Genomic DNA, 17,692 nt, shown 5'->3' with positions numbered 1-17,692 from the left:
TACCAAGCCAATGGGAGATTCAACGTGGCGGCTTTCAAATTTGAGCGGCATGGCTAATGAAAGGGGATCTAGTGAGGAAAATCAAACTTCCAGACATAAATTTGCTTTAAAATGCATTGACATTATGGTAACCTTGACAGTGCATTTATGAAGTCCAATATGTCAAGGTGTCCTGAAATTTCGAAGGCGTAAAAAAATTTGTCGGGGCCTGTATTTGTATTGATGCTCCTTAATGTGTTATTTGAGCATAGCTGTTTTGGTGTTTAGATGCTTTTGATTCGCCAAAAACTTCAGTGGTGTTCATTCAGGTCTCAGGTGTGTTGATGACTTTCTGATTTGATACCTCGAACAAAGGTGTTTTGGCAGTGGTGCTGAGATACTGCTTTGTTAGCGCGAACGTCTAGGTTCTGCTCTTGGTGTCACTGGGGCTTCTGCTCGTACAGCTTGTTTAGCAGCAGTGGCAGACAAAGCACTTCCAGTTGTTGAATCGCTTGTTGTTAAGAACTGGCTGGAGCTGTTTTGTTCTATAATTTTTAAAAGGATGCTCTGTGAGTAAGGTAGCTAGCACTTGCAATGTGTTGGGAGGCATATTGCACTAATATGTCGGCATCCACCATAGACAGGTCTGCACTCATGCTATGTGGCTTCCTTTATCTCTTCTTTTGTTTGTGCTGTTATAAAATGTACTGTGGTCATTTTACAAACACACTATTGTTCACAATACCTTTGTCTGAGCTTTACAAATTACTGCCTGGGTTTCAGGGGACGGGCCGCAGCTTCGAGACTACGTTATTAAACTTGGTGTGGTAGAGCCACTACTGTCATTCATCAAGCCTTCCATGCCACTAACGTTCTTGCGTAATGTTACCTGGGTCATCGTTAACCTTTGTCGGAACAAAGACCCTCCGCCACCGCTGGAAACCATCAGAGAAATCCTGCCTTCTCTATGTCTCCTCATTCACCACACGGACAACAACGTGAGACTTTTTTTCTGCTGCCTTCGTTTTGCTAAAGGTTCTTACTGACATGGTCGATATTGTAGTACTGTTGGCAGAAACGATAACGATATGGTGGCGGTACACTGAAACCACTTTTTGAGGAAGATGGGTGTAATTAGTTACTTGTTATAATGAATATTCCTGTTTTAGGGTTACGAATATAAGTACCATACAAAATAATCATTTATAAAGGATTTTCATATGTAACCGTTAATTTTTTGTCATATGTAGCTTCGTTATACAGTAGAATCTCGATAAAATTACTATTGAGGCGAATTTCGTGATGATAAAAATTTTAAGGTTGCTTAGCATGGACTGCATTACATAAAATATTTTGTGATTTGGTGTTATACGAACGGTTTCCCCAGCAACCGTGGATGATACGAACGCTCGGTTGGCCGCTGCACTCAAGCAGCCCAACGCAACTTGTCTGTGGAATGTAGGGCCGTTCACACTTGGCATCAAAGGGAGCAAATGCGGCAAAACTCGCCAGAATTCACCTAGCTTCACCGCTAGAAAAGTGGCCGAAAAACCATGCCGTGAGGCAAACGCAAAAAAATCGTTCAGAGACCTATTTTTCCGTTACGTGATAGCGGATCGCCTTTCTGCTATGGCTTTGGCTACACCGCCTGCACTAGCTCTCAATCCACGTGATGTAAACATATACGTTAAACATGGCGGCAAAGGTGTCGGCGGTGGCTCGCGTCGGCGCCATCGTGAACTACCAGCGCAGCTTGACTAAGCTGATGGCCTTAAAAAAACGTATTCATCGAGAGCCTGGTTTGAATCGAGATTGCTGCGAATAGCAAGCAGAAGAAGGTGCAGCAGCAGCAATTCGGCATGCCCTAACATGTCTCTCTTTTGTACTGCAAACTAAATGCATTGCCTCAGCTGCCGGTGTGTGCGCTTCAGTCGTTTCTTGTGACGTACCTCCTGAAACAATGTTTGCAAAGTAAAATGCATAGCTTTTAAAATATAAATAATTTAATTTGCAATTTTTGCAGCAAGATTTTTTCTAAACTGAAAAGGTCACAAATTAAATCAGCCCATCACAATGGATGTTCTAATACCCCTGTCACACTGGCAGTGTTAATATCATCAGGTTCAAATCGTATTCGGAGCAATGAATGTTATTCGATCCATGGTGGTGCTACACAGAAAAAAAGTAATGCTATTTGTTCATGATATCAATCTCGATAACTCAGAAAAAAAATGTCCAGAAAAGTTGAGCCAGGTACATGTTGAGTGATAGAAAAGGGAAGTTCACTTTAAAAGATATCGAGAAGTCACTTGGCAAAATATGCAAAGAAATTGTGTATCGCAATATATATGTCCACTATAGGCCAAGACAATTCTCTTGGCCACTAGTCACAGCCTGTAGAATGTACACAAGCACCACGATATGTGCGGCGTGACGATTAAAGAAAGAAAAAGAAAAACCGTTCGAGTGACGAGGTGTGTCGCGTATACAGTCACCGACGGATTTTTCGAAGTTCACTAACGCACCATCGAGGTTCCCATCATTTTTGCAACTGACTTTTCGGACAAATTTAGGTTCTGAAGTTTGATTTATCGGACTAAATCATTTGTTTTGAGCTATGCCTCTTGATTTGAGTTTGATTTTGGAAGCTGCCATCTGAAATTTTTGTTCGCTTGGTCCAGTTTGGCTTGCAGTGGCTAGTTGTGTGGCCTCCCAAGATTGAAAGCGCGCACCATCTTCCGATTTCACGGGCCTTGTCTGATCTTTTTCGGCTAGCAAAACGGCAAAACTTTTCTTTTTCAGGCAGCCTTATCATCATTTTATGCCAGCAGGTTGTTTTTATTTTCTGAACGTTCATTTTTCTGGTCATCATTGTGCACGTGATCGTGTTAGTGCTTTGTGTGTTTGAGCAATCGTGCGCGTCACATGCTCGCTGCTGTTCGCAGTTTCTTAGAAGCACCAGTAGCACTCTGGGAATGGTCACGCTGCTCAGCTACTGACCTGGAACACGCGAGTTCGATCGCAGCTGCAGCTGTAGCGTTTTCATGGTAATGAAATGCTGAAGGCTCGCGTCCTGTGCGGTCTCAGTTCAAGTAAAAGAATCATGCATCCTTTTGCGACCGGTATCAAGTTTTGTTTGCTTGGTTTCGTGGAGCCAACAACTTTGCGCTTGCCAGTGATGTTACTGTAGCACAAAGAGAGCCGAATTTGCTTGTCCCCAAGAACAGCATGAAGCATGCATTATTTGGGATTTTTCTTTAGGCTTTTCTAATCCAAATAAACTTTATCACGGCTTGACCACTTTTTCAGACTTTTTGCGCTTGCCAGTGATGTTACTGTCGCACATAGAGAGCCGAATTTGCTTGTCCCCAAGAACAGCATGAAGCATGGCATTATTTGGGATTTTTCTTTAGGCTTTTCTAATCCAAATAAACTTTATCACGGCATGATTTGTTGGTTTTTCAGACTATTTTGGTTTTTCAGACTATTTCGCGGTCCTGACCAGGTCTGGAATATCGGTTGGCATCTGTATTTAGGCTTTCTAGAATGTGAAGTAACAAATGCACACGTACAGTTTGTGGTGCGACTACACACTTAGGGTTCCATGTATGTTCGCTTTAAAACGTGTTCTCGCATGCAACCATGCGGACATTATGCAATGGAAGTGCCGTAATGTCTCTATCTGGGTTAATTGTGCTTGTACAGCTGATGCCATCGCTGCAGATACACGCATACACAGGCAGGGAGGCGTCTGCTTGTTTACATCACGGCTGACAGTGCCGGTGGCCAGACGCCACTGAGGTGCAGAGTAAAGACATTTTGACAGCGAATGTGTTTCTCAAACTCATTCGTTCTTTTAAGTCATTTGATTCTAATGATGTTATGTGTCACTGTTTAGCAGCCACATAATGTCATTAGATACAAATGTCATTCCTTTCGAATGACATTGAAACGTGCAGTGTGTCAGGTGTATAAACTGTCTTCAAAACTTGTGGTATGCTCAACATTTATGAGGGAGTCTGTCAAGCTGGGACTACTCAAGCTGGTGAGAGAACCAGCTTGCTGTGGCATGATAGATAAAAGTGTCTGCTAGAGTTTGTTTAAACAATTATCGGTAAATATGTTTAGATTGTGTTGTGAGCAACCTAAATTTCAACAAGGCAAGTTTCAGAAAATTTTATTGAACTAATGTGGCCACAATAGCCTAATAACTGAACTTCAGGGCGTCACGCTGTGTGCTGAAAATTCAGTGTGAAATTCAAATGTGACACTGATGTTCAGTTTTTCTTGCGATGATTATCATATGGTGGTGAAGTTATTGATAATAGTATTCCAAAGTAATGGTTTATAACTCTGAACTGATCAGATATTTCGCTTTAGTGTCCATCTGAGAGTGGTTCTGTGTGTGGATCTTGCTTGCCTACCATGGAGGTGGTGCTCTCTTCTCTATTGCACCATATTTTGCTGTGCACTGGAGGCGCACACTTTTCCTCATCTATGCCACGACTGCTTGTGCATTGCAGATTCTGGTGGACACAGTGTGGGCTATTTCCTACTTAACGGATGGCGGCAATGAGCAGATCCAGTGGGTGATTGACTCGGGTGTGGTGCCCCTGCTGGTGCCTTTACTTAGCCACAAGGAGGTGAAAGTGCAGGTATGCCTAGCTGACCTTTTGTGATAGGGTTATGTCTTTGCATCGTTGAGTTTCTTACTATAATACCTAGGGGGAAATCTGGTGCTAGTGTCCATGCGGGCTTCCTCAGTAGCGCTTGCACCACCATGTTCCTGGAATGGTAGGAAGTCGAGGCTTCGGGTCTGCTCCAGATGGCTTTCGTTCTTGAGATTTGCGACACAAGCGTAAGGCAAAGTGATACCATGTTATTTCTAACTTAAACATGCTTTATTCTTTTGTGCACGAAACTTTTCGTAGTTTCCGCAGCCGTGAGATGGAAGAGAAACCTGGACAAGTTCAATCAACAGAGTATGCAATGCTGTGCTATTGTGTTCCAGTTTGGCATCAGGGTTTATTTTTTTACAACACTTGATAACGAACTATCTTGTTTTTTCCTCAAAAGTACTCATTATCTATTTATGAAAATAATAGACAACCTCCTTACATCGCTCCCGCCACGCGCATTTCCCCCGTACTGGCCATCTACTTCAAGTCTCCCGACCCCGTTCTAGCACCACTACCTTTTCTGCATCTTTTTTCTGCTGCGCAGCTGCAGAATGGAGTGGCCTTCCCTGCGACATAGTTTCTATCACTTGTCCATCTCATTTTGTTCAAAGTGTATCTATGTACCTGTCTCATTAAAAAATTGTGGCTTTAGTTACATTCTTGTACAACCCACCCCTTATGTAACACCCCCTTGAGGGGTCTTTAAGGTAATAAAGTGAAGTGAATTAATAGTACTGTATTGATGGAGGATTGCTTATAATAAAGAAGATATCAATCTGCCTTAGCCAGTCTGCATGCTACTGTTGAGCTTGTTCAGGCATTATTATGATGAGTGCTGTGCACCAAAGAGCTTTGGTATTCATTCACAGTAGCAATCAAAAGAGCTTTTCATTTTGCATGCTGAAAAAAAAAAAAACTGAAAGCTAAAGATTTGTTGTCTTTACAAAGATGACAATTTGGTGGCACTGTGCAAAGGCGAAGCTGCAGGTTTGCATTTTCTAAAGCCCAATTTTCTCATAGTCTTTGATGAAAGCACAGTGGTGAAATACTATTTTATCAACTTGCTACTGCTTATCTTGGTTTAATATTTCACCTTGGTGTTAAACATCGTCTCAGGATTTCAGAAAGAAATGATAAATGAATAAATTGAACATTTTGACCGAATTTACTGTCCCCATTGCCACATCCCCCCTTAAATCTATTGTCTCCCATTTTGCAGCTGCGTGATTTTATCTGTCAAAATGTCAGTTCCCCATGGCAATAAATCTTATAAAATGTCTTTTTGTGTCTGATCCACTTCAGATTGTGTAGTTTTGTGCACACACGATCGTAGAGTGCAAATATGACTTTGCTCTCCTGTGTTACGGACTTGCTGAACAATTGCACTCTCAGCGAGACATGATGATCAAGAAAGCAATCTACGAGCAGTCATTTTGCTTGATTTTCCACTTGACGTCATCACAAGTTATACTGTTGTGTGAAATCACCAGAATTTGTACTGTGGCTCAATGTCTCACTAGTGTCTGTGTCAGTAGGTGCGTTATGTAAAAATGGGCTTCAATGTAAAAATAAAACATTACCATTACCCAAGCTTCACACTTTTTCAGAGCCATCTTTGTATACAGTAGATTTGTATGAGTGAGCAAACATTGTATCATAAATAGATGTCGGTGCACCTTTAAATCACTGATGCATTTGCTTTTTTGGCTTTACGTAGTGATGACTTATTTTTTACTTTGCAGACTGCTGCATTGAGGGCGGTAGGCAACATCGTTACAGGCACTGATGAGCAGACGCAGGTGGTACTCAACTGTGATGCGCTGGCGCACTTCCCTGCACTGCTGACACATCCCAAAGAGAAAATCAACAAGGCAAGTTTCACATTTATTGTGCTTGGCTGAAAGGTATTTTTGTGAAAATTTAGAACTATACTGGCAACCATCCCTCACTGGTTTTTTAAATTCGAAAAACTAGCCATGAAATTGAAATAGCCATGAAATATTAAAAGCTGGTAGCTTAGCTTGATACATGCTACTGGTATGGAGAAAGCAAACTGTGCAGCTATGTGGCTGTGTGTGGTGGTGTTACGATATGTGGTAGTGATATTCAATATTGATCGCAAGTGTAGTGTGAGAGATCAGCCAAGTGGCTGGAGATGAATGCTTGTTCCTAACATACATCAATGGTGGTAGCCGTTGTGATGTGCTGTGGCTATACTTAACAGCCGCATTGCATTGTTTCAGCGCATGAAGCTGTCGTGCTGATGATTTTGAAGGAGTCATATATAAAACAGGAATGATGACAAGACTCTCATGGGGTGGTTTTGCTTTCCTGCACTGATGTGCATGTTCATGGGGTTCCCAGTACTCGACCATCCGCCATTGTGGCTGACACAGCAGTGCATCTGAGGACAGCGACCATGTCTTCTGCTGCAGTGGAAGATTGGTGCGCACCGATGATCAGATAATTATGAAGGTCATTGTAGTGCTGGTGAACTCCCCCCACATGCATTTGAAGTATGGGAGTGATGCACTACCTCATAGAGGAGTCCGGGGGTTTCACTGGCTGGGTGCTCCTCTTGTCCTGCACTTGAGTTGAGCCCCGTGATTGTGGTCCCCTGTCTTGTTCTGACCAGTAAGGGCTTCATGGCTGAGCCTCATTAGGATTTAATATGGCGCGGCAAAAGTGGCAACCCCCAGTTTCGTCGCAAGAAATCATATTTTTTAAAATTTATGCGCATAATAGGCGCACCTCGGACTTGACTGGATCAGTAGTTCTGTACCGTATTTGCGCGGTTGCAATTGAACGCTCTCTTGCGTAAACTGGAGCGAGGAAAAAGAAAAGAATATCATAGCAGCACTGTGCCAGCTGTGCAGGATAGCCTAGTAGGAAGAAAGGTGGTTTGTTGGACGTTGAAGTAAGCTTCCTGGCCGTGAACCTAAACATCGTATCACACGCGCTGCTCCCTGCGAGTGCGATATTTTTGGACACCCAAGCTTTATGTTGTCTTGTGGGCTACTCCTAATCAGCATTTCGTCTCTTTTCGGTGGGGATCGCTGGCGATCAAAGTTGAGTTGTACAGAATCAATGGAACTCTTTGCGGTCGCTCTACTTAAAAGAAAGGAAGCGTGGGTAGTGCTTGTTACACTCGAATGGTGGTTTGCGATTCCATTTCAATGTCTTGAATACGGGGTCCGAGCCCGTGAAATCGAACTATCTGTACCGTTCAATGCAAAAAATTTTGGGTCGTGATAATGTGCATAATCTTACTGCTTGCCTGAAATGTAATCATCGAATTTCCATGATGGAACTCTCTTTCTGTAGTTTTTTTTTCTGTAGTCATATATTGAGGAACGCTGGTCTTACAAAGTTAATTATTGGAAATTTGAATGCTTGTAAGCACATCACTTTGCATGCTTTGATTCTCTTACAAGCGAGTCAGTATTTAGATGTTAATTATTAGAAATTCGAATGCTTGTAAGCATATCGCATCGCATGCTTTGATTCTCTGACAAGCAAGTCTGCATTTAGTCCTAGCGTAGCTGTTGAAGAAGGTACTTCGTAGATATTTGTGAGTCCTAGTGTAGCTGTTGAAGAAGGTACTTCGTAGATATTTGTGAATTTGCTGACTTTTGTTATCAGTAGGGTAACCAACCTTTTAATAAAGCAATTCAAGACAGGGGGAGGGATGCACTACTAACATAAGGATCCAGCGAAATCACTGCTTTGTTTTTAACGAGTTATGTTCCCAGACTTATCGATTGTTTCTTTACTGTTGTGGTCTCTTGAATGGTAGTTCAGCTGTCTACGCATTGTTCCCAACCTATTGCTAGAGAATGTACTCGTAAATGCTGTTGCACTTCATGTCCAAGTTCACCTAGAGCATCTCACAAGTGACCGCAGCATTGCCTTATAAGTGCGAGACATGCGAGCTTCATGTTCCGTAACGTGACGCATGTTGTTTGACGTACGTTAGATCTCGTCAAAAGAGTCTAACTGGCCAGTTCGGAAGAAATCCTAGGCATTAGCTGTACCGACAGGCTTTGTGCAATATTCGGGACCCTGAATGAAAAATCGTGACAGTTGTGCAAATTCTGGGACGGTTTCTAGCCCCAGTTATGCTTTAGTATGAAATAAATGTTTTTGAAATTTTACCCTGCCTAATAAGCGCACCTCAAACTTACAGCTGGATTTTCTGGGGAAAAGTGGGCCTGTTATGAGAGTAAATACAGTACGTGGCCACCTAGGCGGATGTGCACGACTTGGGCTGTTGCCCTCCTTTCATGCCATCTTAGACTGCAGCTATTTTGCTTGCTTTTATTTTTTAGATAGCAATTATATGAACACTACAGGCCAACTTTACCACGGCCATCACCTTCCATGTGAGGCTTAAATTGCGATTGCATCGGCCAGCACGCCGATGTTCAAAGTGCGAGTCAGAGCTCACGAGCGCTGCTGACGAATGCGACTCAAACAGAAATTGAATGAGGCAGCCGAGGGCGGGGGGGAGTTCCTTAATCTTTAGAGAGAATGAGCGTCTACACTGCTTATACCTTTGTTCGTGTTGTGCTCTGGTTGCAAAGTTTCAGTTCAAGGTATAGGCAGATTACTTTACTTGTTGCAGCTGCTATGTTTTTTTGTACTAGTGAGCTGCTATCACTAGCACAATCAGGTGACGCAGGGGGAAGGGTAGGTTACGGAGGTTCAAACTCCACATAAATTTTTTTTGTTCGCATTTGTATAAGAACAGAAAGCGATACAAATGCACCCATGAACATGTATAAAGCTTGATCAAGGCCACTTCCCTTCCAAAAAGGAATTTTAGCTACTGTTCTGGCTGCCGTAGCCTACATTAATTCAAAGTTGTAATTTGTTATTACATTAATTGCTCAAGCCTTGCTGTGAAACAGCAAACTTTTCTCTTTTTGCTAGCGTGCAGCATACAGCTCTCGTTGTTGTACAGTGAACTCCTCTTAAACGCAACTCGAAGAGGCAACAAAATTTGTTCCATTTATGAGAAGTTTCATTTAAGGGGGCAGTCTGGTCTTTGGGGCCGAAAATTGGCAAAAAAGTCATTCTTAAAATTGACATATTTGGTTTTTGCAAGTATTTTACTATCCCTCTGCAAATTTTTGCACACCAGGAAGTGGTAATTTTTTTGTAATGTCATTCCTACTGTCCGAACTCTTGGTGCTGTTAATATGCAGAACCTGTAAACGGGTAACCGACTTCGAGGCTTCTTTATAATTTGCGGGCACTTGTGTTGGAAGCTCTGCCACGAATTTATGAGCACCTTTATGAGGATTGCAAAACATGTGCCCCAATGATTGTTGCTTTTTCAAGAAGCTGTGTGTTTTCCAGTTTTTTTTCATTTTTTTTTTCAAAAAAGTAAATTTGCGACTGTTCAATTTTGAGGCCTCAATATCTCTACAGCTAGGGCAGGTACAACAATAATTCTCTTTGCAATGGAAACCTGTATGTGTGTAGAATGCAAGTATGGGAGCAGAATTTAGAGCACAAGCCTTTTTAATTAATTACTCATCAAAAGCGTAACATAATGTCAACTGCTTTTGAAAATGGATACAGTCAACTGCCGATTTTTTGTACCCTCTAGGGAGCAAGAAACCGTCCGAAAATTCGGGCAGTCTGAAAAACTGAATGCAAGCAAAAAAAAGCATTATTTTACTGATAATTTTCAATGCAAGCAAAAAAGAAAATGCACCATTTTGCTAATATTTCTGAATGCGAGCAAAAAACGCACCATTTCATTGATATTTCTCGGATCAAGAGGGTCAAGGTCGAAGTACCAGACTTCCGGAACTCCGCCAAGGCATCAGTGGGGTGGCTCTGAAAAGAGCCGTTAAGGCGAGACACTGGTCTGGAATTTTTTTTTTTTTAATTTTCAGTATTTCCAGCTGAAATTTTAATACAATATGTATTTTTCACAGCTGAAAACAAATATGCAATTAGGTTTTTGCTATCACTTTTAGATTTTTAAGGGGAGACACGGATATGGGAGGCCAAAAATTTTCCAAAAAACCGATTTTTCGAAGTATTTTTTTTTTCATAATCATTAAGGTCTATGGAAGCTGTTCCTAAAATATTATAGCCCTGCAATGCGTATTTGTCGAGTTATTGGGTTGCAAAGTCAGTTTCATGACCATTTTTGCTTACGAAACCACCTCAAAAACAGTCGTATTCAACGCCGCAGCGCGCGAGAACCGCACCAAGTAGCGCGGCCATTTTGGTCTCATTTTAAAGACGCATTTTTCTATTATCTGTTCCTAGCAGAAGAACGTTTTTCGTCTAGCAACAACGCAGCTATCGCTCATAAAGAAAAACTGAATACTCGCACATCATTTGTGCGTTTTTGTCACGTGGGGCAGTTCCCGGTTTCCTATTAGACGCGAAGGGATTTGTCTGCTAGACAGCGGCGTGCAAGCCGCCATTTTGCGTAGAGGCCTAACAACGGCTGTGCATTCGGTGCAATGGCAGGCGGTCATCGGAAGTTCCGGAGTGCTCATGCGTTCGGAAAAAGGCCAAAACGGCATCCGAGAGCCTGCACCTTATCACCAGTGAGACCTTCTGCCGCCGAGAACTCTGAAGAAGCAGGCTGTGCCAGCGCTATCACCGCCGCGTCACCCGCGATCGCGGACGCGATAGTCACGTCCCAAGATCACACGAGAGCTGTGCGCGTTGACACTCTCCTGGTTTCCGACGCTGAAAAAGTGGCCATCGAGTGTCGTGCGAGCGATGTTCTGCAAGATCTTTCATCGAAGTCTGTCACAAAACACAAGCGGTCTTTTTTTCGAGACTCGGATGGAGCCGCAACGCCTGGTACGCCGTTCACCGTCGTTAGCTTAGAGTTGGTCAACGAACTTCTTCAGTGTATGAAGTGCGGTGTGTGGTGGGCCTGGCAGAATCTCCAAGGAAGACCGCGAATATGGCATAGCCACAAAACTTGTTCTCACATGTGACGAGTGCGGTAAACTGAGGACCGTATGGAGCTCGTCGAGAGCAGGGGGGGGACGCAGCGCACGGCCCCTTCGAAATTAACGTGCTCGCGGTTCGCGCAGCAATGAGCACAGGAAACGGGCAAACTGCGCTCAACGATATTTTTTCCGCCCTAAATATTTCACGGAAAGGCCTGCACACCAAGACATACCAGGATTATGTGAAATTGAAAATGAACCCTGCCGCGCAAGAGGCTGCCGCGCGTTATTGTCGACTGCGCGAGCACCGTGAAAACGGTGCATTCCGAACTCAACTATGGAAATCCTGGAAATATCGCCGTTTCCTTTGATGGGACTTGGCTGACCAGAAGCCACTCATCCCATATTTGTTTAGGGACCGTGATTGAACTATTTATTCATGGGTTATGTGCTCGACTTCGTCGTCCTATTGAACTTTTGTTTGGGCTGCCAGCTAGGGCTGAAGGAGGACAACCCAAGGTATGCCGAGTGGCTAGCTGGTCACACTCAAACGGCTCACTCAGCCATTGTTCACCTGGAAGTCCTTAATCTACATCTCAGTAGCAATCTTTTTGGCCTTCTCTTCCGAAATGGGGCCGCTGATCAGGAAGTTCGCACTGCGTGCTCGCTTGAACCATAGGAAATAACATCTTCGATTTCTTTGTATGCTGTCATTCTCATCCGTATTCTGTCCGTAGCGAAGTTCCCAAGCTTTACAGCTTCTTCAACCTTCCCTTTGTTTTTTTAGTATCCTCGACAGCGTGGACTTGGGAATATTGAACTTTTTCGCAATATCCGTCTTCGAAAGGTCGTTGCGGTGAAGTTCTTGAATAATTTTTACTTTATTTGCGAGCGAAAGTGCATCGTGTTGCCGTTTTTTTTTCTTTTTGTTCCATCTCAAGTTCACGACGAGACGTCTATCGCTGCATTGGCTTGGCTAGGCTAGCTTTGGTCTGTGTTTCATGGTTGCAAGACTGTCGTGGGCACCTCCGCCGTTAATGGATTTTTGCCTGTTTTAGTTTCATTTAACCGATTTAAGCGAAAAAAAAAAATGATCTGATTACCCGAAACTTTTATCATTAAATAAATAGGAGACGAACCAAATGTGCCTAGATAGTTTCGTTTATGCGACTTTTCCGTCTAGCCGAGTTTCGTTTAATGAGAGTTCAGTGTATGTTTGTTGGACTGAGTAGAGTAGAGTGAAAATAGTTCAGCTGGGTAACATGATAGCATCAGCATTGCGCTACTGTAGGCAACACCCAACATTTTTATTACAAGCGACGGCAGCAGAATAGGTGCAGTGGCACATTGCGGCATCAAAGTGTGATAGCAGGAACTGAGAGTCTACAAAATTGTCTTTTTTTTTTTCCGTAACGACCGCCACATTAGTAAAGTATTCTTGAGCATTTTCAATAGAAGAATGCATCCTACCTAGCATGGAATGACTGAGTTCAGTAAACGAAGTTTTGATATAACTATATAAATTGCCAATTTCAGTGACTTTCTTATGAAGTTTACCTGTACTATGTACTAGTCTAATTAGATTATCAGTTTTATTTCCTAACGTGCATACTAGAGAGTGATGTCATCATGCAAGATGAGGCCAGCCAGTCTTGACATAAATTAATTGTGCAACTCTGCTAATTTTAGCAAGATCACTTTGAATCGGGAATCTTGAAATATGTCAGCTTGGTAGATGCTGAAATATAATCTATTGTTGAAGATTTCTTTTAGAAATTCCTGCAGAAATTTCTCTGCTTCACATTTTTTTTAGCAACCTGACTAGCCTTACAGAACTTGTCAAGGCCAGTGTCTCCTTTTAAATATTAAAGGTAATTAAATTGAGAAACGGTGGTGATTTTAATGCTGGTGCTCTAATGTTAAATACTTTCCGTTCAGCGGGCTTTTTGCTGCTCGTTGTTTTTAGATTATATGTAGAAAACACGACTTGCTGCGCAAGCTAAAAAAAAAATGAGACAGAAAAGAGCGCAGACTACCAACTGTATTAACCAAGCATGAACCAACTACTAGTCTGCAAAGAAGTATTGCTTCAACTATATGTAGGCTCGGCTGTTCGCGGCTTAAAGGGAAGTGGGCCCGTTTTGTAAATTGTGATTTTCTTTACCAAAGTTGATGAAATTATTTAGCATTATCAAGTTTTTTTTTGCACATGGCAAATATGCACCTTGTTTTTACATGTGTCAATTAGCTGCTCTGTTAATTTATAATTAATTGATGTGTCTTGGAACTATAGTTCAATAACTACTTATCAAAATCTTGGTTTATAAACATGGTTTGATACTAGGAAACATGAGGTTCACAATGGTAGGAATACTTTTTTGCTATGACATCTATTAGCAATTATACAGCTCATGAAATCTTACTGCTAAACATGCTGCTAATCAATTGTTTGAATAAATGAACAATAAAGAGACTCTGACACAGAAATGCAAAAATGTGCTCCTACCCTTCTGGAAACCATTTATTTGACTACGCGCTGCAGCAAGAATGACAATTCTAGGTGCTCTGGTTACTGAAAAATCGCTCCTTAATGGTTGCAAAGAGTTGAGAACTCTTGAGAAAATAAACTCAAACAAACAAGGCCCATATTCAGATCTAACCAGAAATAATGGCACATTCACTTAGCTAAATGATCAGTAGCCACCAGAGATGTAGTCTCTCTGGTGCAAGCTACCAGAGAGACGCTTCTTCAAAATTTGTTGTCGATTTTCTGCAAATCCGCGCTTGTGCGCTGATGCTGCTGCATTCCGGTTATCTTTCTCATGCATTCTCTGGCTGTTTGGTAGGCCCGAACTCAAATGAAGCCCCCCTGTAGTATGCCTGAGGAAGTTTTCGCATTCCCTGAATTAAAGTTTATCACTGCCTCAGCCACAGCAGCTTCGACAGCAAAAAGCGAGGCACGCTGTTCTTTTGGAGCTAATGCCAAAATCATTGAATGTAAGCATTCGTTATTGTTTAGTGTCATGCTGCGCTGGTACCTTTAAAGCAGTTTTTCTTCTGAAAAGCACTCATACGCTGGGCAAAGGGCTTCTCAAACATGCAAAGGCAAATTATATCGGTGCTTTGGAATGGGCTCACTTTTTGCTTAAGCAGCATTCTGACGGCACCAAGACTGGGACCTGACGGGCAAAGACTGTGGTCAGAAACCTTGTCATTGGACGTTATGCGGCGATATGTTGCCGTGACAGCTTTCCGCATGTCCTTTACATTCCCTTTATTTTACTTCTATGCCCATCCATAATACGAACTAAGTTTGGTTATGAAGTCGCCGGTCAATTTGGCTTTGCCTCCTGAAGCTTCTGAAGCTGAGCCCTTGTGTTTCGCAATGTGCACGCAGGGCCGTGCCCATTCTTTTTAGAGCGTGAATAATGCAATATTCTTTTTTTATTGGCACGAATCTATATACTTGTGCTTGCTTGAGCGCTAGAAATGATAGACTATCACCGAGAAGGCTGCGGTGTACCTCAGTTGGTGCATCTGAAGTGACCTCTGAAAAATTATTAGCACTGCTTCAACTTCCATTTCACTGACTTTTTTTTGGCACAGATGGTTTGCCTTCTAATTTACATAATCCGTGTTGTCCAGCTTCAGGCCGCGTGCACAACCTGCACGTAAGTTGCCAGACACAACATAGTTGAACACAACTACTGAAACAGTTTGATGATGGTGTCGACTCCAATGTGTCGAATGGCCGCGTGTCGTCCACGTGCCATCGTAAGATATTGTGATATTGGCGGAATTACCGATATATAGCTAATGTGTAGCGTTTTCACAGATGCCGCGCATTCATTCATCGGTTATTGTGCCGCTATCGAGGCCGCGGGTGCCAGCTTCTTCAGATAGTTCTGCCACGTTTTAGTATAAAGGCTGCGGTGCGATATATTAATTTCACCGAAAATATCATTTATTGCCGTCTGAAGATTCTCTGTGCTCATCATTTCACGAGTGGACAGAAGGTTCACGATGAAAAGACTCACTGTCATGCCGTTTTTTGTGCGTGGGGAGCTCTACTTGGAAAAAACATCGCCGCACTTCTCGCAAATTTTGAGAAGCTTGACAGCAATGCCGCAATCTCGCTCGTCTGTGTCCAAAGTCGTGGAGCCGCCACACAGAGTGCACTTCATGCGCAAGAAAAAAGTGCTCATCGCTTCTTCACGGACAATAAAAGAGCGCAACTCCACCACCGCCGGTCCGTCCGCACCGTCGTTGACACTTGCAGACATGTGCAATTTCCTTTTCGTTGCCGACGTTTGTGCAAGCTGTTGAAGTTTATCCTCTGCTTCTTTCTGCTGTTGAAGCAATTCTGCTTGCGGAAGCATCTTTTTGTCGTGACAAACGGCACTTATCCGATCACCATCGGCAGGCGACGCCCATTAGGCTTAGCTCGCTGCTTTTCACCTCAGAGTTGACGCGGCCTTCGCTTGAGGTTGCCGGCAAGTAGTTGTAGCTGAGTTCTTCGACAGGACCGGGCCCTATTGAAGTTGTAACGCGCTCGGTTTCTTTTCTTGCCAAATTTATATTCGTACATCGTTGCACGCAAGCGATTTCCAGAGTGGTGTCGCACTATGCTTCTCAAGCGCGTCGACGCGCGGCAGCAGACCACACCAAGCAGCTGTAGCAATCACAGGACAGCATTTAGTCATTTGTACAGAATAGGCCAATGGAGTCGCGCGCTGAAACATTTTTTCTACACGGTATTAATTACTACACAGTAAACAGGCGTACGAATGAAATTTTGGTGGGAACTTCAAGAAGAAAAATAGTTTTTTCCGACATTATCGATATGGCCGCGATAGCTTGCTCGGTTCAGCGGCAAGCTATCGCTTCTTTCACTGAAAATATAGATCAAGGTGCTTACATAAATTGGTATTGCAGCCTAAATATTTATCCATGACGCGGCAAACTTTGTGAGGACACGTGGCAGTGCTTTTATCTGATGAAAATGCCACTTTCAAAATACCGATCTTTTTTTCGCAATATTTTTCATCTGAAAGACCCGTGTCCCCCCAAAAGGGTAATGAACAAAAGTTAGTCTCGCGTTTTTTTTTCTACAATTTGTTTCTGGAGCCTGGTACATCGTTTGCTGCAGTGTGCGACAGATAAATAATTAGAGGCTCTTCATTACCAACAGTTGCGCTTTTAGTGAGCTCCAAAAACGACAAGCTGCTAGGTGCAACTACCCACTGGCTGGTGCGGTACTCAACTGTGACACACTCCGCCTGGTCCGCATCAAGAAGTCCTTTAGAGGGGGGGAGGGGGAACACACACATATGTGTCGCCAAACACGAAACTTTCAGCACGTATGCCGCAGCCACCAAGGAGTATATAGACTGCTGGGACAAATGTGGCTATGACGCCATCATAACTTGTTTTCTTGACTGCAGCTTGGCAACGTGGGGCGTGAGGTCACTTTTGATGATGTCAGTATCATCAAAATGCATATTCAAAATTTCATGTAAAATTCTTTCGAAGCTATATTTGCTGTTGATATTTTATAAATGATATACGCATGTTCACGGGATTTCGCAGACTATCTCAGCTACGAAATTTTGTGTGTCAGCCCCCCTTAATTTATGCTCCCTCTATTTCCTTTCAGGAGGCGGTGTGGTTCCTGTCAAACATCACTGCTGGTAACAACCAGCAGGTCCAAGCTGTGATTGATGCCGGTTTGATTCCAATGATTATCCATCATCTCAGTAAGGTACGCATTTTTGTTTCTCCTCCGTATAAAAGGTCGTGGTCATGATTATTTATATAGCATTTCTCATTCACCTTGTTGCCCTAGCACGTCAAATGTCTTGCGTCAGTGAAGAGTAATTCAGGCCTCCTAAGCCACTGGTGGCTACACAGTCTTTCAGTTACTGCATCAGGTGACCAAGAAAATGATTATAATAGTGTCATATGGGCTTCTATCTTTCTAATGGATAAATATTTACCACATTGCATTTTATGAGAGTCAAAGGCTCAGCTGGACAAGCTCCTTCATTGTGCATAACAGTTTGAATGAAAATATAGTTTGAAATCTGACATCATGCTACGAAT

General features: G+C 42.8%; 1 protein-coding gene across 1 annotated transcript in view; it reads left to right on the top strand.

Moving 5' to 3' along the window:
* Kap-alpha3 (karyopherin alpha3) overlaps positions 1 to 17,692 on the top strand; it is a 51,094-nt gene that overhangs the window by 23,687 nt on the left and 9,715 nt on the right. Inside the window, exons 6-9 of the mRNA XM_037436100.2 lie at positions 763 to 977; positions 4,503 to 4,634; positions 6,401 to 6,529; positions 17,247 to 17,351. Coding sequence (XP_037291997.2) covers positions 763 to 977; positions 4,503 to 4,634; positions 6,401 to 6,529; positions 17,247 to 17,351 — 581 coding nt within the window. The remainder of the gene's footprint in view (positions 1 to 762; positions 978 to 4,502; positions 4,635 to 6,400; positions 6,530 to 17,246; positions 17,352 to 17,692) is intronic.

The sequence above is a fragment of the Rhipicephalus microplus genome, chromosome 1, assembly GCF_043290135.1.
Source record: "Rhipicephalus microplus isolate Deutch F79 chromosome 1, USDA_Rmic, whole genome shotgun sequence".
Taxonomy (NCBI): domain Eukaryota; kingdom Metazoa; phylum Arthropoda; class Arachnida; order Ixodida; family Ixodidae; genus Rhipicephalus; species Rhipicephalus microplus.
The sequence above is the reverse complement of the archived record's forward strand: the minus strand, read 5'-3'. Positions and strand labels throughout refer to the sequence as shown.